At 41.3% G+C, this 19474-nt stretch overlaps 1 protein-coding gene across 2 annotated transcripts in view; it reads left to right on the forward strand.

Annotated features, from left to right (window-relative positions):
- Positions 1-10854: 10854 nt before the first annotated feature.
- The window catches only part of LOC120247637 (myomegalin-like), a 221631-nt gene continuing 213011 nt past the window's right edge, over positions 10855-19474 (forward strand). For both annotated transcript variants that reach the window (XM_039255660.1, XM_039255659.1), the window contains exon 1: positions 10855-11116. In XM_039255660.1, coding sequence (XP_039111591.1) covers positions 10881-11116 — 236 coding nt within the window. In that variant the 5' untranslated portion in view covers positions 10855-10880. The remainder of the gene's footprint in view (positions 11117-19474) is intronic.

Below are 19474 nucleotides of genomic sequence, written 5' to 3' on the forward strand. Positions count from 1 at the left end.
GGACTCTTGGAGCTTATAAACGTTGTACTAAAAAGGAAAAAAAGCAAACAGAAGTCATGAATATCATGCTTAGAGCTGCCAGCAAATTCTTACAACTTATTGAAGAAACGAAGTAAATCATATATCTAAACTTAAATCAAGCTGCTAAAACAGGGTAAGATTTTCCATTAAAGGGTCATAAGGTTGCAGAGATTTTACAAGTGAGATCAGAGGAAGCAATCGCATTGGGCTTCTGTCCACTTACTCGTAAGCAATTATTGAGTGCCTAATAATATGCCAGATACGAGTTAGGTAAGGATGATGAGCAAAAAAGTCTTAGCAATCTGTGGACCGAATTTACCCACAGACCAAACAATGCTGCTTAAGAAAATAGGTCTGCAAGTAAAGGGCAGCTCCCGTTTGAATTGAATGACTGCATACATTACTAAAGCATTTCTATGAAGGGGGTGATGCTCTTGGTAGACAAAATAGATAGCCACTCTATCTGGATTGATATCCAGTCATATGCACTAGTATTGGCCGAACTGGTTATTTAAAATATTGAAATGTTTTCCTACAGGATAGCAAGCAGCCGCTTTCCCAAGCAACCCCCGCCCCCTCCTGACCGCATTTCCCCAGCGGCACCAAAACCCTTACTGATCACTCTCCGCACGTCATCCAGATTAGGTTCTGATTGGCCGGTTTCCATGCCAGTCAGTTTAAAGCTCCGCCTCCCTAGTGGCCATTGGCTACCTCCAGGGAATTGAAAACAGCCCCGCCCTCCACCCTGGCGACCGCCCTTCGGCCTCTCCTCACTGTGCGGTCACCACCCGGTTGGAAGGGAACCCTGTCTACAAGCGTAGGTGCTGGGGTTTATTTTGAGTTATCATCCCTCACTGAACCTCACAGTTCGAGCTCGGTGTAGGCAAAGAATCAGTCTTTTTTATTCGTGAATTCGTTCGCAGACCTTATCTGTGTCATCCACACAGACTGTGCAGACATCGAAGTGAAAGTCAAGATGGGGGGGAGGGGCGGGGAGTGGAGAAAAGAGCAAAGTGTGCATTGTAAGTAAAGTGAAGGCCCCTATTTTAAATAATGACTACTTTAGGTGGCCTGCTGCAAATATGAAGCCTTGGCAAAACTAGCCCATGCCTTCTAGAAACTACCTGACTTCTTTCAGAGCATCTGTCTGGTGTCCTTACTTTGTCAGGCCCAGCTGGTCCATACCTTGGAGTTTGGAATGGCGGGGGTAAAGGGGGGGGGGCGATGAGAGGGATAGTTGGATTAGCTTTGATAGCATCTAAAATATTTTATTCAATTACAAAAAATTTTAGCAGATTTCTTTCTTCCTCTATTAGCCTCTAACTCAAATTCTTTCAGGGCATAAAAGTAGTTATGTGTTGTGCCCCAGGATCTAGTATCCTGTACTTGGAACCTAGCAAATGCTCAATTAATGTTTATCAATTAAACGACGAAATGAATGTCATACTCATAGATCGAGACAACACTTCATCGGTTGTATACAGCACAATTTACAGCTGGTACTGTACTAAGTGAAGACTTATCCATCAACCATTCCCTTCATTTATCCAATGAGTTATTCAAAAATATTTATTGTTCAATCACCACGGGCTAGGAATAGTAGGTACTGGTATATATAAAGGTGAACAAAAGAAACATGATGTTTGTTGGTAGAGGTTACGTTCTATCAGGCTCTGTCTCTCTCTCATTACCCCCAACCCACTGCTTCTCACCCTTTAGTCTAGAATAAAAGGCTTCGGTGATGGTTTTGTTTTTAAAGACTGAGTGTCCATCTAGATTGTCCTTCAGAACTACACTCCTACTCCCTTTCTGTGGAGTCTAAGGGGACCGAGTTTTCCTAACAGCCATTACAAGCTCCTGATCTTAGCTACTGTTATCTCAACAACTGCCACTGTTGGCTTGGCTTCCCCCTCTCATGTGCTTACAACTCCTTCTATTGGAACCTCTCTTTTCTACTCACACTGGTGTTCCAGAAATTAGTGAACAAAACTCTCTCACTTGTGGTTTGTGAGATTGAGCCCTGCATTGATCTTTGCGCTGACAGTGTGGAGCCTGCTTGGGATTCTCTCTCTCCCTCTCTCTCTGCCCCTCCCCCACTTGTTCTCTCTCTCTCTCTCTCTCTCTCTCAAAATAATAAAGAAACTTAAAAAAAAAAGAACGAAATTGAAAACTCTACTGCCTGAAAACTGATCTAATGTGACGTTAAATGTGATGAAATGAGCTACAACAACTTGCTGTTAATTTTTTCTTATGGTGAAAAGTCATATTTTCACCATATGGTGAAAAGAAAATATTTTTTCTTAGTCCTTTGGGATCATCATTCTGCTCCCTAGTCCACCCTTTCATTCCATTACTATCTGATGGGGGGCTTTTTCCTCCCCACTTTTTTAAGGAGTATGATCCTCTGGTTCTGGAAATCTGACAGCAAACCCAAAGTTCAATGTGCCATTCCTCTGAGGAGGCCTACCTCAGAGCCCTTAGGCAAATGAGAACCAAAATCACAGAAGCAACTTCCTCTTTTTATTCACCATTTATGCAGCCTGTTGCTTCTTGAGAATTCTACAATGGCAGCTTTGAATTGGGTTTTAGGGGATCAAGACAACATTCCTTTCTTCCTCTTCTAAATTGAGATCAAACTGGGAAATAGACATAGAAACTAGACAGAGAAATACTACTTCTATTTTTATTACTTACCAAATTAAATGGGGAACATGGATTTGGATCACAAAGGTCTTGGTAACATTCTACCCCAGGTTTGGGCAGACTTACCTATCTAGCTGAGAAACAGCAGACCTTCCCCAAAGAGGCAGCAGGTTCCTTACCCCATGGCGGAGAACACACCAGCATGTGTCTTCACTGAGATCAGAATTTTCTCAAAAATACTCTCCTTCTCTGGGTATGGCACTACACGGCCTCCTACAAGGGGGCAAAAATGATCTTAGCACCTTGGTTTGCTACTGGTGGAGTGGCTGTGGTGATCTCAGCCTTCAGCTGGGAAGAGGTTGTATCACAAAATGCTTTTAGTGTCATTTTTGTGTGATACAATGCCTTTCTTATCAGTGTGACTGTGTTGTACTTCAGTTTATGACAAAGTACTGCCGCAAAAGTAAAATTTTTTTATTTTTTAAATATTATTCTGGGGATAATATGTATATTTATGTTGGCATCCATCATTTTTGTTGCCACCAATGGCAAAACCTCAGCTTAAATGACTGAATGTGTTTGGGTTTTTAGCAAGTTTTATGTTACTACTTGTTTTTATTCAATATGCTCTATAAAAAAGATGGGAAATGCTGCTGAGAAAACCTAAAAATACTAATAAGATGAAAAGCCCTAATTGAACCTCTAAAATGCTTCAAGACTCTGGTAAACAGACATTATGTATGATGAATGATATTTAGGTGCTCTAAGAAGTTCTTGAAACATTTGTATAAAGATTTTTTAAATGTTTTTAAATTTATTTTGAGGGCAGGGAGGGGCAGAAGCTCTTGAAACTTTTGTATAAAGATTTTTTTTAATGTTTTTTAATTTATTTTGAGGGCAGGGAGGGGCAAAGAGAGAAGAGAGAGAACCCCAAGCAGGCTCCTCTCTGTCAGTGTAGAGCTTAATGCAGGACTCCATCTCACAAACCGTGAGATCATGACTTGAGCCAAAACCAAGAGTCGGAAGCTTAACCAACTTAACCACCCAAGTGCCCCAAAATTTGTGTAATTTTAAACCACTTTTTTGAAGAGTAAAGGAAAAAAGTCAAGAACATAGTTTATATCCAGGTAGACTGGTTTCAAATATCATTTACCACCAATTGCAACAGAGGCATTTTATGTGTTGCTGTTTTTTTTCAAGTTCGTCTTTGTAACTGTTGTAACTTTGTAACTGTTGAGGTTTGTCTTACATAGAATTTTATGGAGGTTTAGGGGTTTTTTGGTGAGGGGTGAGGGTGGGGAGACAAAAATTTTTTTAACATGGATCAAATTACAAATGAAAGAGGGGATATTACTACTAATCCATAGAAATAAAAAAGATTATAAGGGAATGCAATGAACAGTTGTATGCCAACAAATTAGATCAGCTAGTTGAAATGGACAAATTCCAAGAAAGACACAAGCTACCCGAACTGATTCAAGAAGAAATAGAAAACCTGAATAGATGAATAACAAATAAAGAGAATGAATTAATAATAATGGCGATAATAATGATAACAACAATAATACCTCCTACGAGGAAAAGTCCAGGACCAGAAAGCTTAACTTGTAAATTCTAGAAAATGTTTAAAAAACACTAATGCTTTGCAGACTCCTCCAGAAAAATATAAAAGATAACACCTCCCAACTCATTCTAAGAGACCGGTATTCTTCTAATACGAAAACCAGTCAATTACTTCACAAGAAATGAAAATGACAGACCAATATACCTTACCAGTAGTGAACTTTTCCCAACAATCCTATAAAAAGGATTATACATCAGGGCACAGGGATGGCTCAGTTGGTTGAGCAACCACTCTTGATTTCAGTGCAGGTCATGATTTCACAGTTCTTGGGATCAAGCCCCATGTTAGGCTGTGTGATGACAGTGGAGAACCCACTTGGGATTCTCTCCCTCTCTCTCTGACCCTCCCCCACTCTCTTTCCCTCTCTCAACATAAATAAACTTTAAAAAAAGGATTATACATCATGGCCAAGTGGAATTTATTTGAGGAATCAAAATTTCTTCAACATATGTAAATCAATAAATGTAATACACCATATTAATAGAATAAAGGGCAGAACCCACATGATTATCTTAATGAATGCAGAAAAAGCATTCGAGACTATCTATACTTTTTCCTACTAAAAACAGTCAATCAACTAGGAATAGAAGAGGACTTTCTCAACCTGATAAATAACATCTATGAAAAACCTACAGCTAACACTGTACTTAAAAGTGAAAGATTGAAAGCTTTTCCACTAAGATTGGAAACAATATAAAGATGCCCACTCTCACCACTTTTACTCAACATTATATATGAAGTTCAAGTCAGGGCAATCAGACAAGAAAAAGTAATAAGAGCATTGAAATTGGAGAGAAAGAAGTAACATTAAATGTATTTGCAGATGACTTGATCTTGTATATGGAAAATTCTAAAGAATCCACAAAAAATAGAACTAATGAATGAATTCATCAAAGTATTAGGATACAAGATCAATATGCAAAAATCAATTGTATTTTTATGCACTAAAACTGAACAATCCAAAAATAAAATTAGGAACACAACTCCATTTACATATAGATCAATAGACTAGAATGAAGAGTCCATAATAAACCCATATCTCTATTGTCAACTGATTTGTAACAACGGTGACAAGATAGTTCAGTGAGGGAAAGAGTAGTCTTCTCAACAAGTGATGTTGATACAACTGGATATTCACATGTAAAAGATTGCATGTAGACCCCCTTACCTCACACCTAATACAAAAATTACCTCAAAATAGATCATCATCCTAAATGTGTGACCTAAAACTATATATCTGTTAGAATAAAATATAAGAATGAATCTTTATGACCTTGGATTCAACAGTACTTTCTTTTTTTATTTAAATGTTTATTTACTTTGAGAAAGAGAGTCTGCATGTAAGCATGGGAGTGAGGGAGGGGTGGAAAAAAGGAGAGAGAATTCCAAGCAGGCTCCATGCTAAGAATGTGGAGCCTGACATGGGGCTTGATCCCATGAATCATGAGATCATGACCTGAGTCCAAACCAACTCAGCCACCCAGGCCCTGACCGTGGTAGTTTCTTAAGTATGACACCAAAAGCATGGTGGCAGGAAGAAAAAGATAAATCGGACTTCATCAAAAGTAAAATCTTTTTGCTTCAAAGGACATAATCAAGAAAGCAAAAAGACAAACCACAAAATATTTGCAAAGCAATAGGTAAAGGAATTGTATTCATTGTATATATTATAACAGATATAATACAGATATCTATATATATCTTAATACTCAATAACAAAAGGGCAAACAACCCAATTAAAAAAGGGGTCGTGGGGACACCTAGATGGCTCAGTTTGTTAAGCATCTGACTCTTGATATCAGCTCAAGTCTTGATCTCACAGGTCATGGGTTTGGGCCCTACATCAGGCTCCATACTGACAGCACAGAGCCTGCTTGAGATGATCTCTATCCCTCTCTCTCTGGCCCTCTCCTGCTTTCTCATTCTCTCTATCTCTATCCCTCTCTCTCAGAATAATAAAATAAACTTTAAAAAAATGGGTAGTGGATTTTTTTAAGTAAGCTTGACACCCATTGTAGGGTTTGAACTGACAAACCCAAAATCAAGACTCACACGCCCCCCAACTGAGCATCCAGGCACCCCAGGTGGTGGATTTGAGTAGATATTTCTCCAAAAAAGATATACAAGTAGCCAAAAAGCACATGAAGTGATGCTCACCATCATTAGTCCTCAGGGAAATGCAAATCAAAACCACAGTGAGATACCACTTTATATCCACCAGGATGGCGATAATCAAAAAGACATGTAATAACAAAGGTTGGTAAGAATATAGAGGAACTGGAACTCTCATGCACTGCTGGTGGGAATGTAAAATCATGCCACCATTTGAAGATAGTTTGGTGGTTTCTCTAAAGCTTAGACATAGAGTTACCACATGACCCAGCAATTCCACTCCTAGGTGTCTACCAAAAATAATTGAAAATATGTCCACTCAAAAGTCATAGATGACTGTCCATGACTGTCATAGCAGCATTATTCATAATAGCCAAAAAAATGGAAACAATCCAAATGTCTATCTACCAACTGATGAATAAACAAGATGTGGCATTTCCATACATTATGGTATATTTTGGGCGATAAAAATGAAGGAATTACTGGCACATGCTACAGAGTGAATAAACCTTGAAAACAATATGCTAAGTGAGAGGAACCAAACATAAAAGACTACACATTACATGATTCTATTTGTGTGAAATCTCTAAAATCAACAAACCTATGAAGACAGAAAGTAGATTAGAGCTTGCCAAGGGGTGGGAGGAGGGAGACAGGGTGATGAGGATGGAAATTGTGAATGACTGATAATAGCTACAGGGTTTCTTTCTAGGGTGATCAAAATGTTCTAAAATTAGATAGCAGTGATGGCTGCACAATCCTGGGAATATGCTAAAAAACTACTGATGAAAGAATTCAACAAATAACTAAATAAATGGAAAGATACCCCATGTTCATGAATAGGAAGACTCAGTATTGCCAGGGTGCCATTTCTTCCCAACTTTATCTAAAGATTCAATGCATTCCCATTCAAAATACGAGCAGGTTATTTTGTGGGTATCAACTGATTCTACAGTTATGTGGAGAGGCAAGAGATCGACATAGCCAACACAATACTGAAAGAGAAAAACAATGCCAGAGAATTAATACTAGCTGACTAATCAAGACAATGTGACATTGACAAAACAATAGCCAAATAGATCAGTGGAACAGAATAGAAGAGAAAAGTAGACCAGCAAAATATGGAAAGACGATTTTTTTTTTTTTTTTTACCGAGAAACGAGGCAAAGATAGTCTTTTCAACAAATTGTGGGCTGGAACAACTGGACATCACACGCAAAATAAGGAATCTAGATACAGACCTTACACCTTCCACAAAAATTAAGTCAAAATACATCATAGACCTAAATGTAAAAGCAAAACTAGAATATACCTAGGAGAGGGGCGCCTGTGTGACTTGGTCATTTGAGCGGCCAACTCTTGATTTTGGCTCAGATCAGGATCTCATGATACATGGGATCAAGACCTGAGTCAGGCTCCAGTATTGACAGCATGGGGCCTGCTTGGGATTCTCTCTCTCCCCCTGCCCACCTCTTTCTTTAAAAATAAATAAATAAACTAAAAAAAAAAAAAAAAAGGAAAAGAAAGAAAGAAAATGCCTAGAAAACAACATAGCAGAAAATCTAGCTGACATTTGCTCTGGTGATGATTTCTTAGAAACAACACAGATATGAGCCTTGAAAGAAGGGAGTAGTAAATTGAACTTCATTTAAGTTTTTTCTTGTTTATTTTTTAAAAATCTTTTTAATGCTTGTTTATTTTTAAGAGAGTCAGAGTGCAAGCGGGGGAGGGGCAGAGAGAGGGAGAGAGAGAGAGAGAATCTGAAGCAGGCTCCAACCTCTGAGCTGTCAGGACAGAGCCCGATGCGGAGCTTGAACTCATGAGTTCATGACTGTGAGATCATGACCTGTGAGATCATGACCTGAGCCAAAGTTGGACACTTAACCAACTCAACCACATAGGCACCCCACCATCCAGAAGAATTCTTAATCAGGTACCTGGGTAGAATACAGATTTTTTTCATCAGCTAGTGCTTCAGCTGTTTTTACTGGATATTTTCTGTAGTATCATTAGATTGAATTGTTCTATCAAAATTTCTGAAGTCTCTCACTTTCAATCAACCCAAAAATCTTATAGAACATTTAATATTAACAAAACCAAAAAAGTTTTTAAAGTCAATTCCAAGGCAATAGAGCTACCCACACAAAATCATGTCATCACAGAACCCAGTATAATTCTTGGGAAAATGCAAAACCACATAGCTGTTTCCAAATATCATAGCAGAAATTCAATGTTGAATAGAGAAAGAAGAGAACATTTTTTCAGTTGCAGCCTCTCTCACTTACCCACCATGTCCGGACAATTTCATTTCAAGCTATGACTTGTAAACATAGTTTCAGTTGTTTATGGTACTGTGTTCAGTATGTGTCAGGTGGAGGTGGGAATCAACAGTAGAAATCATTTCCTCTCTCCCATTAGGACACTTGAGATCTTCTTGTGTTTTTACAAAATTTAGAAATTTACAGGGGGCAGTCTCACTTTAGGTACTAACCATGGTTTAATGAGCTTACTGATATTGATTTTCCACCAGCAGATCAAAACCTATTCATTTTCATTTCCCCCTTTAAACCTCGTCTTCTTCTGGTTCCTGAGGGCTGATCTGAGTGTAGGCTCTGTTTAGTGACATAATTTCTGTCCTCTCTTGTGCATGTTCCTTTTCAGCCCTTGCACAATGACTCCTGACAATGCATAAAAGCTATGGAACTGATTAGATCTATGAACTGCCTCCTGGTCAAGATTTCCCCTTGTGTTTCAGAAGCATTTTTTAACGTTTATTCACTTTTTGAGAGGGGGAGGAGGGGCAGAGAGAAATCTAAAACAAGCTCTAGGCTCTGAGCTGTTAACATAGAGCCCAATGTGGAGTTCAAACTCATGAACCATGAGATCATGCATAATCTGAGCCAAAATCAGTTACTCAAATGAACTGAGCCACCCAGGTGCTCTGAAAGGACTTTATTTAATAGGAGCAGGATGGACCTAATGGAGAAGGCAAGGCCAAAGATATCAAAACAAAAGGGGGTGACTCTTGATTTCAGTTCAGGTCATGATCTCACGGTTCATAAGTTTGAGCCCCGTGTCAGGTAGTTTTCTGCTGACAGTGTGGAGCCTGCTTAGGATTCTCTCTCTCCCTCTCTGTGCCTCTCCCCTGGTCATTCTCTCTCTCTCTCTCTCAAAATAAATAAATAAAACTTAAAAAAATAAAGGCAACAAAAGACAATTGAGGATCTGTAGCAGGGATGGGAGGGGTAGGGTAAATTGGACAGGTAAGACATACTGTGGGGAAAAAAACAGTAAAGATATAGATTCAGCTGGGAGGTTTTAAAGAATGATGAGATACCAGATAGTGTCATTTTCCGGAGGCTTGTGGAATCATGTTAAGAGGGACCTTAAAATAAAGAAAGAGTCAAGAAGTAGAATTGAAGACTGGATGAGATGAATGAGTGAGAGAGAAGTCTCTGACCACTCCCAAATTTGGAGCTTGGGCAATGGGTAGATGATAGTGTTGGAGTTCAACAACAACAACAACGGAGATTTGGGATGAAAATGTGTTACTGATGAGTTCCTTTGTTCCACCTAATCCATCAATATTGCATATTGACTTTTGCCTCTGAACTTTGGGATCCACCAGGCCCACTATAAAGATACCCCCCCCACCCCCCGCTTGTATGCAAGCGTTGCGTACATAGTGGGACAGAATCACTCTGCTTCTTGGGGCCTCACCAGCTTCCTTCCTTTCTGGAATATAAGAAAAGGGTTTTCAGAAGGAGCATTAAGTGGAGAATTCATTTGATCCATGAACTTTTTTTCTTTTTAACCATGACCACATGCCCTTGACTTGATATTGGATAGCGAGACTTTACTAGAAAAATGGCAATCCGAAAGTCTCAAACGAAAGGAAAACTGAGGTTATTTAGGAGTAAATTTTCTACAACAACTAAAGTGAAAATTGGGAGGAAAAAGAGTTTAAGAAGGAGAAAGAGGGAGAGAGGGGAGAGAAAAGAGGTTAGTTAGCCAACAGCCTGGAGCAGTAGTGATTCCGGAGGAAGGACTAATGTAACATAGGAGACGATGACTGAGTTGAAGGGAGGAGGAAGACCAAACCAGGGAAAATTGGGAGAGAGCGAGTGTGAAAAGGAGAAACTTTTTAAGGCTGGATATGGAAGGCAGTGACAATAGGGTGGATAGGGAGACCAAAAAAAAAAAAAAAAAAAGCGCGCCATGCGGGAATGAAAATGTTTCCAGGTTGCGGTAGTAGGTGGAGAGAGATGGGGTGATGAAGCGGGTGAGGAGGCAGCGGCGGGTGTTTGTGGGCGAGGGACAGAAGCAATCTGGGCGGAGCAGGTGGCGTGGGCAGCCGCGGAGGAGGCCTGGTCCTCCCAGGTTTGCGCCGCCATCCACGCCCGGAGGATGCTCCCCGGCTGTGCGGGCCGACCGACCGTAGGGAAACCAAGCAGGGTCGGTCGCCAGGCCCAAGAAACCCATGAAGAGGACGGGCAGCGGGTCCTGCGGCTGCCGCCGCCGCTGCGACTGCAGCTGCTGCCGCCGCGCGTCCCGCCGTGCGCACCGCGCGCCCTACTGGCCCGGGGACGCGGCGCGAGCCCCACGGCCCCCGCGGCGCTCCGCTGGCCCCGCGCGACGGCGTCCCGAGGCGGCCGGGAGCTGGGCGGCGGCGGCCGAGGAGGAAGAGGCGGCGGCGGCGGCCGCACCCTGGGCTAGGTGAGAGCACCGCGGGAGCGCCGCGGGAGCCGGGGGCTGCGGTCGGCGCCGGCAGCGGGGGGCGCGCGGCGCGCGGGGCTGGGAGAACCGCTCCCGGGCGTGGGGACAGAGACCCCGGCGCCCCGGAGGGCTTGGCGCAGAAAGCCATCACCCCGGACATGGATCGGAGGGCGCAGGGCAGAGTGTTGGCGAGGGGGCGATGCGGCCAGTGGAGGGGCAGGGGGAGCGGTGGGGGGTGGGGGGGGCGCGAAGTTGCCTAGAAATAAAGGTGTGGCGCTGCGGTGTACTGGACTAAAGCTGGGGGAACGGGTCTCTGGCCCGGCCAGGGTCTTTGCTGGATGCGTAGACAGCCGCGTTGTTGGTGGCGGTGAGGTTGAAGGCCATGTCTGTAGAAGGAGAGATGAGCGCATGATTCAGAAGGCCATGGCGGGGTGGAGGCATTAGGGATGGTGCAAGAAGATAGAGGATCAGGAAACGCGCGCGAGGACGCACTGCTTTCTCTTACACCCTTTTTACATCTATATCTATATATTTTATGTATCTAAGATACAAACAGCAGGCTGGGGGGTGATGATGGTTCTTTCTTCCTAGGCCACCTCTCTCCCCCATGCCTGTTGGCCAGGTGAGGCCGCGCAGGACAAGCTCCCCTTAACCCAGACCCTTTCTTGGCGCTGAAATGGAAGACTAGGCAGATGAGGCCCGCGTTGTTTTCATGTAGCATCAGCAGGACAAGAACCTGCCAAGCATATGATTTTTTGGAGAAGAGACAGAATTTGCTATCACGTTTTTGGAAATAAGCTTACCCTTTTATGGGCACCCAGGATCATAAATCCCACTACAAGGCAGTACTGGCTTCGTCTCCAAGCTGCGGTCAACTAACTGGGATATGAAAAAAGTAACTTCATTTCTCTAGGCCTCAATTTCCTATGCATAACAGCACGATTTGGATCTTTTGAGGATTAATTATGGAACAAGATATTAATGGAATCTGTTTTCTGTGTTTCGGACTATGCTTCATTTGTGAATTAGGAAACTAGTTTATTCTCACTTCACTGTATTTATCCATCACACTGTCCACTGTGAGAAAACGGAGTCAAAGTCATTCAGCTGACAGTGCTTAACTGAATCATATTTCTATTAAGATAGCCATAAAAATTGCTGCTTTTAAGAAGGTATGAGGCAACTTGCCTGTTAACTAACTGGAATTAAAATTAAAACTTAAAAAAATAATAATAAGGAGGGGCGCCTGGGTGGCTCCGTGGTTAGCGTGAGACTTCGGCTCAGGTTATGATCTCACCGTTCCTGGGTTGGAGCCTTGTGTCAGGCTCTGAGCTGTTTGAGATTCTGTGTCTCCCTCTCTGTCTCTGCTCCTCCCCTGCTTGTGCTCTGTCTCTCTCGTGAAAATGAATAAACATTAAAAAATTTGTTTAAAAATAAGGAATGAGGCAAAAATATTCATTATTTGATTTTTTTATAACATGGAATTTTAGCCCAATTACTTTTTTTTTTAAAAAAAAATATATATATATATTTTATTTCTAGGAGAGAGAGAGACAGCGTGAGCAGGGGAGGGTCAGAGAGAGAGGGAGTCACAGACTCCGAAACAAGCTTCAGGCTCTGAGCTGGCAGTCAGCACGGAGCCCGACGTGGGGCCCGAACCCACGAACCGCGAGATCATGACGTAAGTGAAAGTCGGACGCTTAACCGACTAAGCCACCCAGGCGCCCCCTCAATTACTTTTTTTTTAAACACGTGTATCTCTGCGATGCTGAATATTTTTCACAGGCTTCTTTGGATTTGTTTTAAAGCTTGGAACAAAAAAAATTTAATCTGAACATATATCTATAAATTAAAGTCATCTTAACTGTTTTTATATACACTATGGTGAACACTCTTCATCAAAAGAGCATTGCTAGGGGCGCCTGGGTGGCTTAGTTGGTTAAGCGTCCGACTTTCGCTTAGGTCATGATCTCGCGGTTCATGGGTTCGGGCCCCACATCGGGCTCTGTGCTGACTGCCAGCTCAGAGCCTACAGCCTATTTCAGTCTGTGACTCCCTCTCTCTCTGACCCTCCCCTGCTCACGCTGTCTCTCTCTCCTAGAAATAAATAAAACATTAAAAAAAAAGAGAGAGCATTGCTATTGCGAAATTTAAAATGGATCTTAACTCGTGATAAAGATGTGATCTTTTCTTACGGTCTTTGGTAACAAAAAGTTGATAGGGTCAGAATTTGGTTCTCTACATTGTGTTTAATTGTTAAAATAGATAGCACACTTTAAAAATTTCCTTCATGGTTATTCATCTGACAGACTTCTATATTCATCTTAGTTGATGTATTGATGAGCCTTGAAATGTTTTTGAGCATTTCAGGAATTCCCAAATGAAACTGTGTCAGGAACTTCACTGAGGTTGGTGCTACTCTGGCCCCCATTTAAAAATCAGTTCTCCAGGAATGTGTAGCATATTTTTTTGAGTTTATTTATTTATTTGAGAGAAAGAGAGCACGAGCAGGGGAGAGGCAGGAGAGAGAGGGAAAGAGAATCCCAAGCAGGCTCCACAGTCTCAGTGCAGAGCCAGATGCAGGGCTTGACCCCATGAACTGTGAGATCATGACCCAAGCTGAAGTCAGATGCTTAACCAACTGAGCCACCCAGGTGCCCCTGTGTAACATACTTCTGTTTTTTATTCTTTTTTAAGGAGGCTTCACGCCCAACGTGGGGCTTGAACTCACAACTCCACAATCAAAAGTCACATGCTTTACCAACAGAGCCAGCAGGGTGCCCCTTTACTTTTAAAAAACATATCTTTCTTATCTATAGTATTATAGGTTTATGAGTATTAGAGGCTTGTCCTTGAGAAGGGGTGTTTTTGGTATCTAATTTCCTGACTATCAAATCAACTTAAAAAATGGAAGAAAACACCTCTGTATATTATCCAGATTCAATTTAATTCTGTTATTTATTGAGCAATGATGGTGGAGGCCAGTACAGAAATGGATGCTCATGTAGCTCAGAATCTATAGTTCTAAACCAGTTGTGGAGTAAGTGCTGTAGCAGAAGGATGAACTGGGGAAATGAGAAACTAACTAACTAACTAACTAACTAACTAACTGATTAACTAACTAACTAAAAGGATCTCTGCAGGGAAAGTGTAAGAGGCCATACAAGGTGACATTATCTTGGGAAATATGTTAGAATCTGGTCTTGGGGCACCTGGGTGGCTCAGTCAGTTGGGCATCTGACTTAGGCTTAGGTCATGATGTCACAGTTCATAGGTTTGAGTCCTGTGCTGACACCTCAGAGCCTGGTGCCCGTTTTGGATTCTGTGTCTCCCTCTTTCTCTGCCCCTCCCCTGCTTACACTCTGCCTCTTCTCTCTCTCAAAAATTAACATTAAAAATTTTTAAAAAAGAGAATCTGGTCTTTCCCTTGTCAAGTCTGTTTCTCAAGCTGATGTTAAATCCACAAGACTACTATCTGAACCCAGAATGGCAAATTGTTATAATGGGGATTTATTATCCAAAATTTAAATGAGGACTCTAACATCTTGGGGGAACTAGACCCTCTTCTGTTACTTTAGTGAGGTCTCTTGGCACACTTGCCACATTTGGAAAACAAATTATAACCAAAAGGTTGTTTATGAGACTCGAATTTAGAACAAGGGAAAGTAATCAGCGGATTCTAGATTTTGACAAATTTAATAGCTTTAAACAGAGTGACAGGATACAAATGAGTTCTTTACTCCCTGGATGGTGAGTGTCTCACCTCTCATGTATTCTTTGTTTCTATTTCCGACATGCTAATATTTTCAATGAGGTAATAATCCTTTCGGCTCTGGAATCCCTGTGTGGTTCCACGTGTTGGCACATCTTTTCTCTGAACCAGTTTTGACTTACTTGTAAAGTTTACATTTCCAACCACACGCCTACTTTCCTTGAGGGGAAATCGTGATGGGAATAAGGAAATGGGGTCAGGGCATTTTGTCATAGCGCCTACATGCTGGCATTATGAGCCAGATGATTAATGGCCACTGAATGTGGTGCTAAGAACCAGAGGACCAGAGAGGGCTACACACACACAGAGGAGGTGAATTTTGTCTGGCCTAACAAAATAATGAAGCCAGAGTTGGGTGGGAAGCAAATTTAGCAGAGGGATGAAAACAGATGCATGGCCCTGGGAAAACGCTTTCTTGAAGTGAGACCCCTGCTATGAGAGAGTGTTTCAATGAGGGTTTAACTCGAAAGCAATTCTCTCTCAAGTATATAGTTGTTTAAGAAGGGGAATCAAGTGAGTTGCCGCTGTCTCTGGGTACTTTTTTGAAGCCTAGCAGATTGCACGTTCTAGGCGGCTAGCCTAGAACCGACAGACAACCGTCCAGGGGGAAATGACGTCAGAGAAGCTCAACTTTCTAACGTCAAACTCCAACCATCATGTCTCTTTAGCCATCTCTCTTTTTGTCATTATTAGTTTGTTACTGCTTTATCGAGATGTAATTGACATAAAATAAGCTGGGCAGACTTAAGGTGTACAATTTGAAAAGTTTTGACATGTGCGTGTATCTGTGAAATCATCACATGCTCATCATCCCCAAAGGTTTCCCTCTTCCCTTTATAATCCTCCCTCCTGTCTCTTGCCCCCACTAGCACACGGGCAATCAACCACTGATCTGCTTTCTGTTGCTATATGTTAGTTTGCATTTTCTAGAAATTTATGGAATCATATAGTTGGGACTCTTTGCTTCTGTCTGGACTTCTTTCACTCAGCATAATTATTTTAAGTTTTATTCATGACGCTGTGGGTATCAATAGTTTGTTTTCTTTTGTTGACGAGTAGTATTCCCTTGTATGGATATGCCACAGTTCGTTTATTAATACACCAGCTGTTTTATTCTTTCTAGTTTTTTGGCTATTACAAATAAAACTGCTATGAACATCCATGTGCAAGTCTTTCTGTGGACCTATGCCTTCATTTCTCTTAGGTAAAATTTGAATAGTAGAGTAGTCGGCATATGTTTAACATTTTAAGATACCACCAAACTCTTTCTCGAAGGGGTTGTACCTTTCTCCTTCCCACTAGCAAAATGTGAAGGTTCCCACGTCTCCACATTCTTGCCAACACTTATTATTGTCTGTCTTTTTTACTACAGCAATTCTAGTGTGTGTGAAATGGTATCTTATGGTTTTGATTTCATTGCTCTAGTGACTACTGATGTTGAACATTTTTTTATGGGCTTAATAGCCCTCTGTGTATTTTTGGTGACATGTCTGTTGAAATCTTTTGCCCATTTTTTATTGAGTTGTTTGCTTTTTGTGATTAAATTTACATAGGAGTTCCTATGTATTTGAAATGCAACTCTTTATTATAGAGGTATTTTGTGAATATGTTCCCCCAATCTATATCTTGTCTTTCTATTGTAACAAGTGTCTTTTGAAGACCAGAAATCTTTAAAAGTTGCCAAATAAGTCCAAACTACCAAACTGTTCTTTCATGGATTTTGCTTTTAATGTCATATCTGAGAAACTACTGCTTAACCCAAGGTCACAAAAATATTCTCTTATGTTTTCTTCTAGAAATTTTGTAGTTTTACATTTTATGCTTGGTCTGTGATTCATATGGAGCTAACTTTTGTATGTGGTACAAGGTATTGATCAAGGTTCATTTATTGCAGAGAAGTTTCCACTTATTCCAACACTGTTTGTTGAGAAGTCTGTTCTTTCTCCATTTAATTTCCTTGGGACTTTTACTGAAATCTATTGACCAAATATGTATGGGTCTGTGTCTGAAGTTTCTATTCTGTTCCATTGATCTATTTGCCTATTTTAAGACCAATACCATTTTTTTGAAGGCTGCTAACTTTATTGGTATAAAAAACTTTGCAAAGACATTAAAGGAGCCAAATAGCATAAAACAGACTAGAGATGAAAGTGGGGGTGAGGGAAGGGCCAGGAATCCACTCAGACAAGCTGATAATTGTTGACATGAAGCTGGCAGGGGAAGAAGAAGGGAGGTGCATGCAAGAGCCAGAATTCCAGAAAAGCTGAAATGGGGAGGGGAGCAGACTCCCCAAAGATCTTGAAGTACATCACAGGTGAGTATGAAAACAGCAACCTCTTCCTTTGTAGAGGACGGAGGAGTGCCACGTGGCTGCAAACTCTGGAACCCAGTGCTGGGGCTAGGGTCCCCAGATAACCTCACGGGAAGGTGTCCCACCACTCTGGGAGGCACCTGAAGCAGTCCCGGGATGGCGGAGTATTGGCACCGCATGTTTCCTTGAGCCATTCCCAGAAACTGGCCAAGGATTCCCCGTCGGCCTTGACAAAGCCCCCTTCCTCCACCTTCTTGCCCAGAAATTCACCAGTCCCGGCGAGGCTCTTCCCCCGTGGGCTCTGCCACAGACTCCATGCTTAGGGAAGTTCGTCTTGATCACCTTCATGGTCCACTCCTCCTGCCACCCAGCTGTTCCCACCAATTCCTCAGCCCACTCCTTGCTGTCTTGATTATGGCAGCTCTTTATAAGTTTTAAAATCATGTAGTGCAAGTCCTCCAAATTTTTCCTTCTCTTTCAAAATCATTCTGGCTGTGCTAGGTCCTTTGTATTCTCATACACATTTTAGAATCTGCTTGTCAGTATAGACAAAAAGCCTGCTGGTGATTTCACTGGGATTACACTGAGCCTGTAGATTGATTTGGAGAGAACTGATATTTTCAAAATATTGAGTCTCCCATTCCATAAACATGGTACATATCTCCATTTATTTTTATGAGTGGTTCTCAGTTGGGGGTAACAGATATAACAGTGTCTGGACACATTTTTGTGGGATTTTCTTGGGATGTGTATGTGTGTGAGTGTGCTTGGACACATTTTTGTTTATCATACCTCAGGGGAAGGGTGATATGGCCATCTAGTAGATGAAGGTCAGAAATGCTGGTAAACATTCTACAAAGCACAGAACAGTTCCTACAATGAATTATCCAATCCATAATAATAATAATAATAGTAATAATAATGTCTTTAATTTCTCTCACCAGTGTTTTGTGTTTTTAGTGAACACTAGTCATGTATCTTAGACACACATATGTCTAAATTCTTCATATCTTTGACTCTCTTATAATTGATAATATCTTAAAAATTTTCAATTTCTGGTTGTTTATTGCTAGTTCATGTTGATTTTTTTCTCTATTGATTTTGTATCCTATAGCTTTGCTAAATTCATGGTTCAGTTCTAAGAGATTTTTTAAATAGATTGGATAGAATTTCTACATGATGATGTCATCCCCCCCAAGAAAAGAGAGATGAAATTTTAATCTTTCCAATCTCTATGTCTATATGTTTGTCTGTCTGTTGTTTGCTTGTTTGTCTTTGCCTTATTGTGCTAACTAGAACCTCCAGTACAAAGTTAAATGGAAATAGAGCAAACATCTCTGCCTTGTTCCTGATCTTAGGAGGAAGGCATTCAGGCTTTCATCATTACGTATGATGTCACCTGTAGGTTTTCCATAGGTGCCTTTCATCTGGTTGAATAAGTTCCCTTCTAGTCATAGTTTCTGAGGGTTTTCATTAGGAATGGATGGTTAATTTTACATCTATTGAGATTATTATATGTTTTCCTTTTACATTCCGTTAATCTGGTGAATTACAACGATTGATATACGAATGTTACAATTGGGGCATTGGTGCCTCAGTCAGTTGAGCATCCAACTCTTGATTTTGGCTCAGATCATGATCCCAGGGTCATGATGTGGAGCCCCATGTGTGACTGCACTGGGCATGGAGCCTGCTTGAGATTTTCTTTCTCTCCCTCTGCCCCTCCCTCCCTCTCTCTTTCAAATTGAAAAAAAAAAACAAAACTGTTAACATCAATGTTGGGTGCCTGGGATAAATCCCACTTAGTTATGATATACTATACTTTCTATAAATTGTTGGATTAGATCTGCTAAAATTTTGTTAAGAATTTTTGGGATGTCTGGGTGGCTCAGTCAGTTAAGCATCTGACTCTTGGTTTTGGCTCAGGTCATGGTCTCACGGTTGGTGGGTTTGAGCCCCAAATTGGGTTTCGTGCTGGTGGTGCAGAGTCTGCTTGGGATTCTCCCTCTCTCTTTCTGCCCCTACCCCGCTCATGCTCACTTGCTCTCTCTCTCTGAAAAATAAACATTAAAAAAAAATTAAGAATTTTTGCATCTATGTTCATGGAGAATATCAGTTTATATTCTTTATTTATATGGAGTGCCTGGGTGGCTCAGTCGGTTAAGCATCTGACTTCAGCTCAGGTCATGATCTCATGGTTTGTGGGTTCGAACCCCGTGTGGGTTCTGTGCTGACAGCCAGCTCAGAGCCTGGAGGCTGTTTCGGATTCTGTATC

Source organism: Hyaena hyaena, unplaced genomic scaffold (genome assembly GCF_003009895.1).
Source record: "Hyaena hyaena isolate Hyena2069 unplaced genomic scaffold, ASM300989v1 scaffold_539, whole genome shotgun sequence".
Classification (NCBI taxonomy): domain Eukaryota; kingdom Metazoa; phylum Chordata; class Mammalia; order Carnivora; family Hyaenidae; genus Hyaena; species Hyaena hyaena.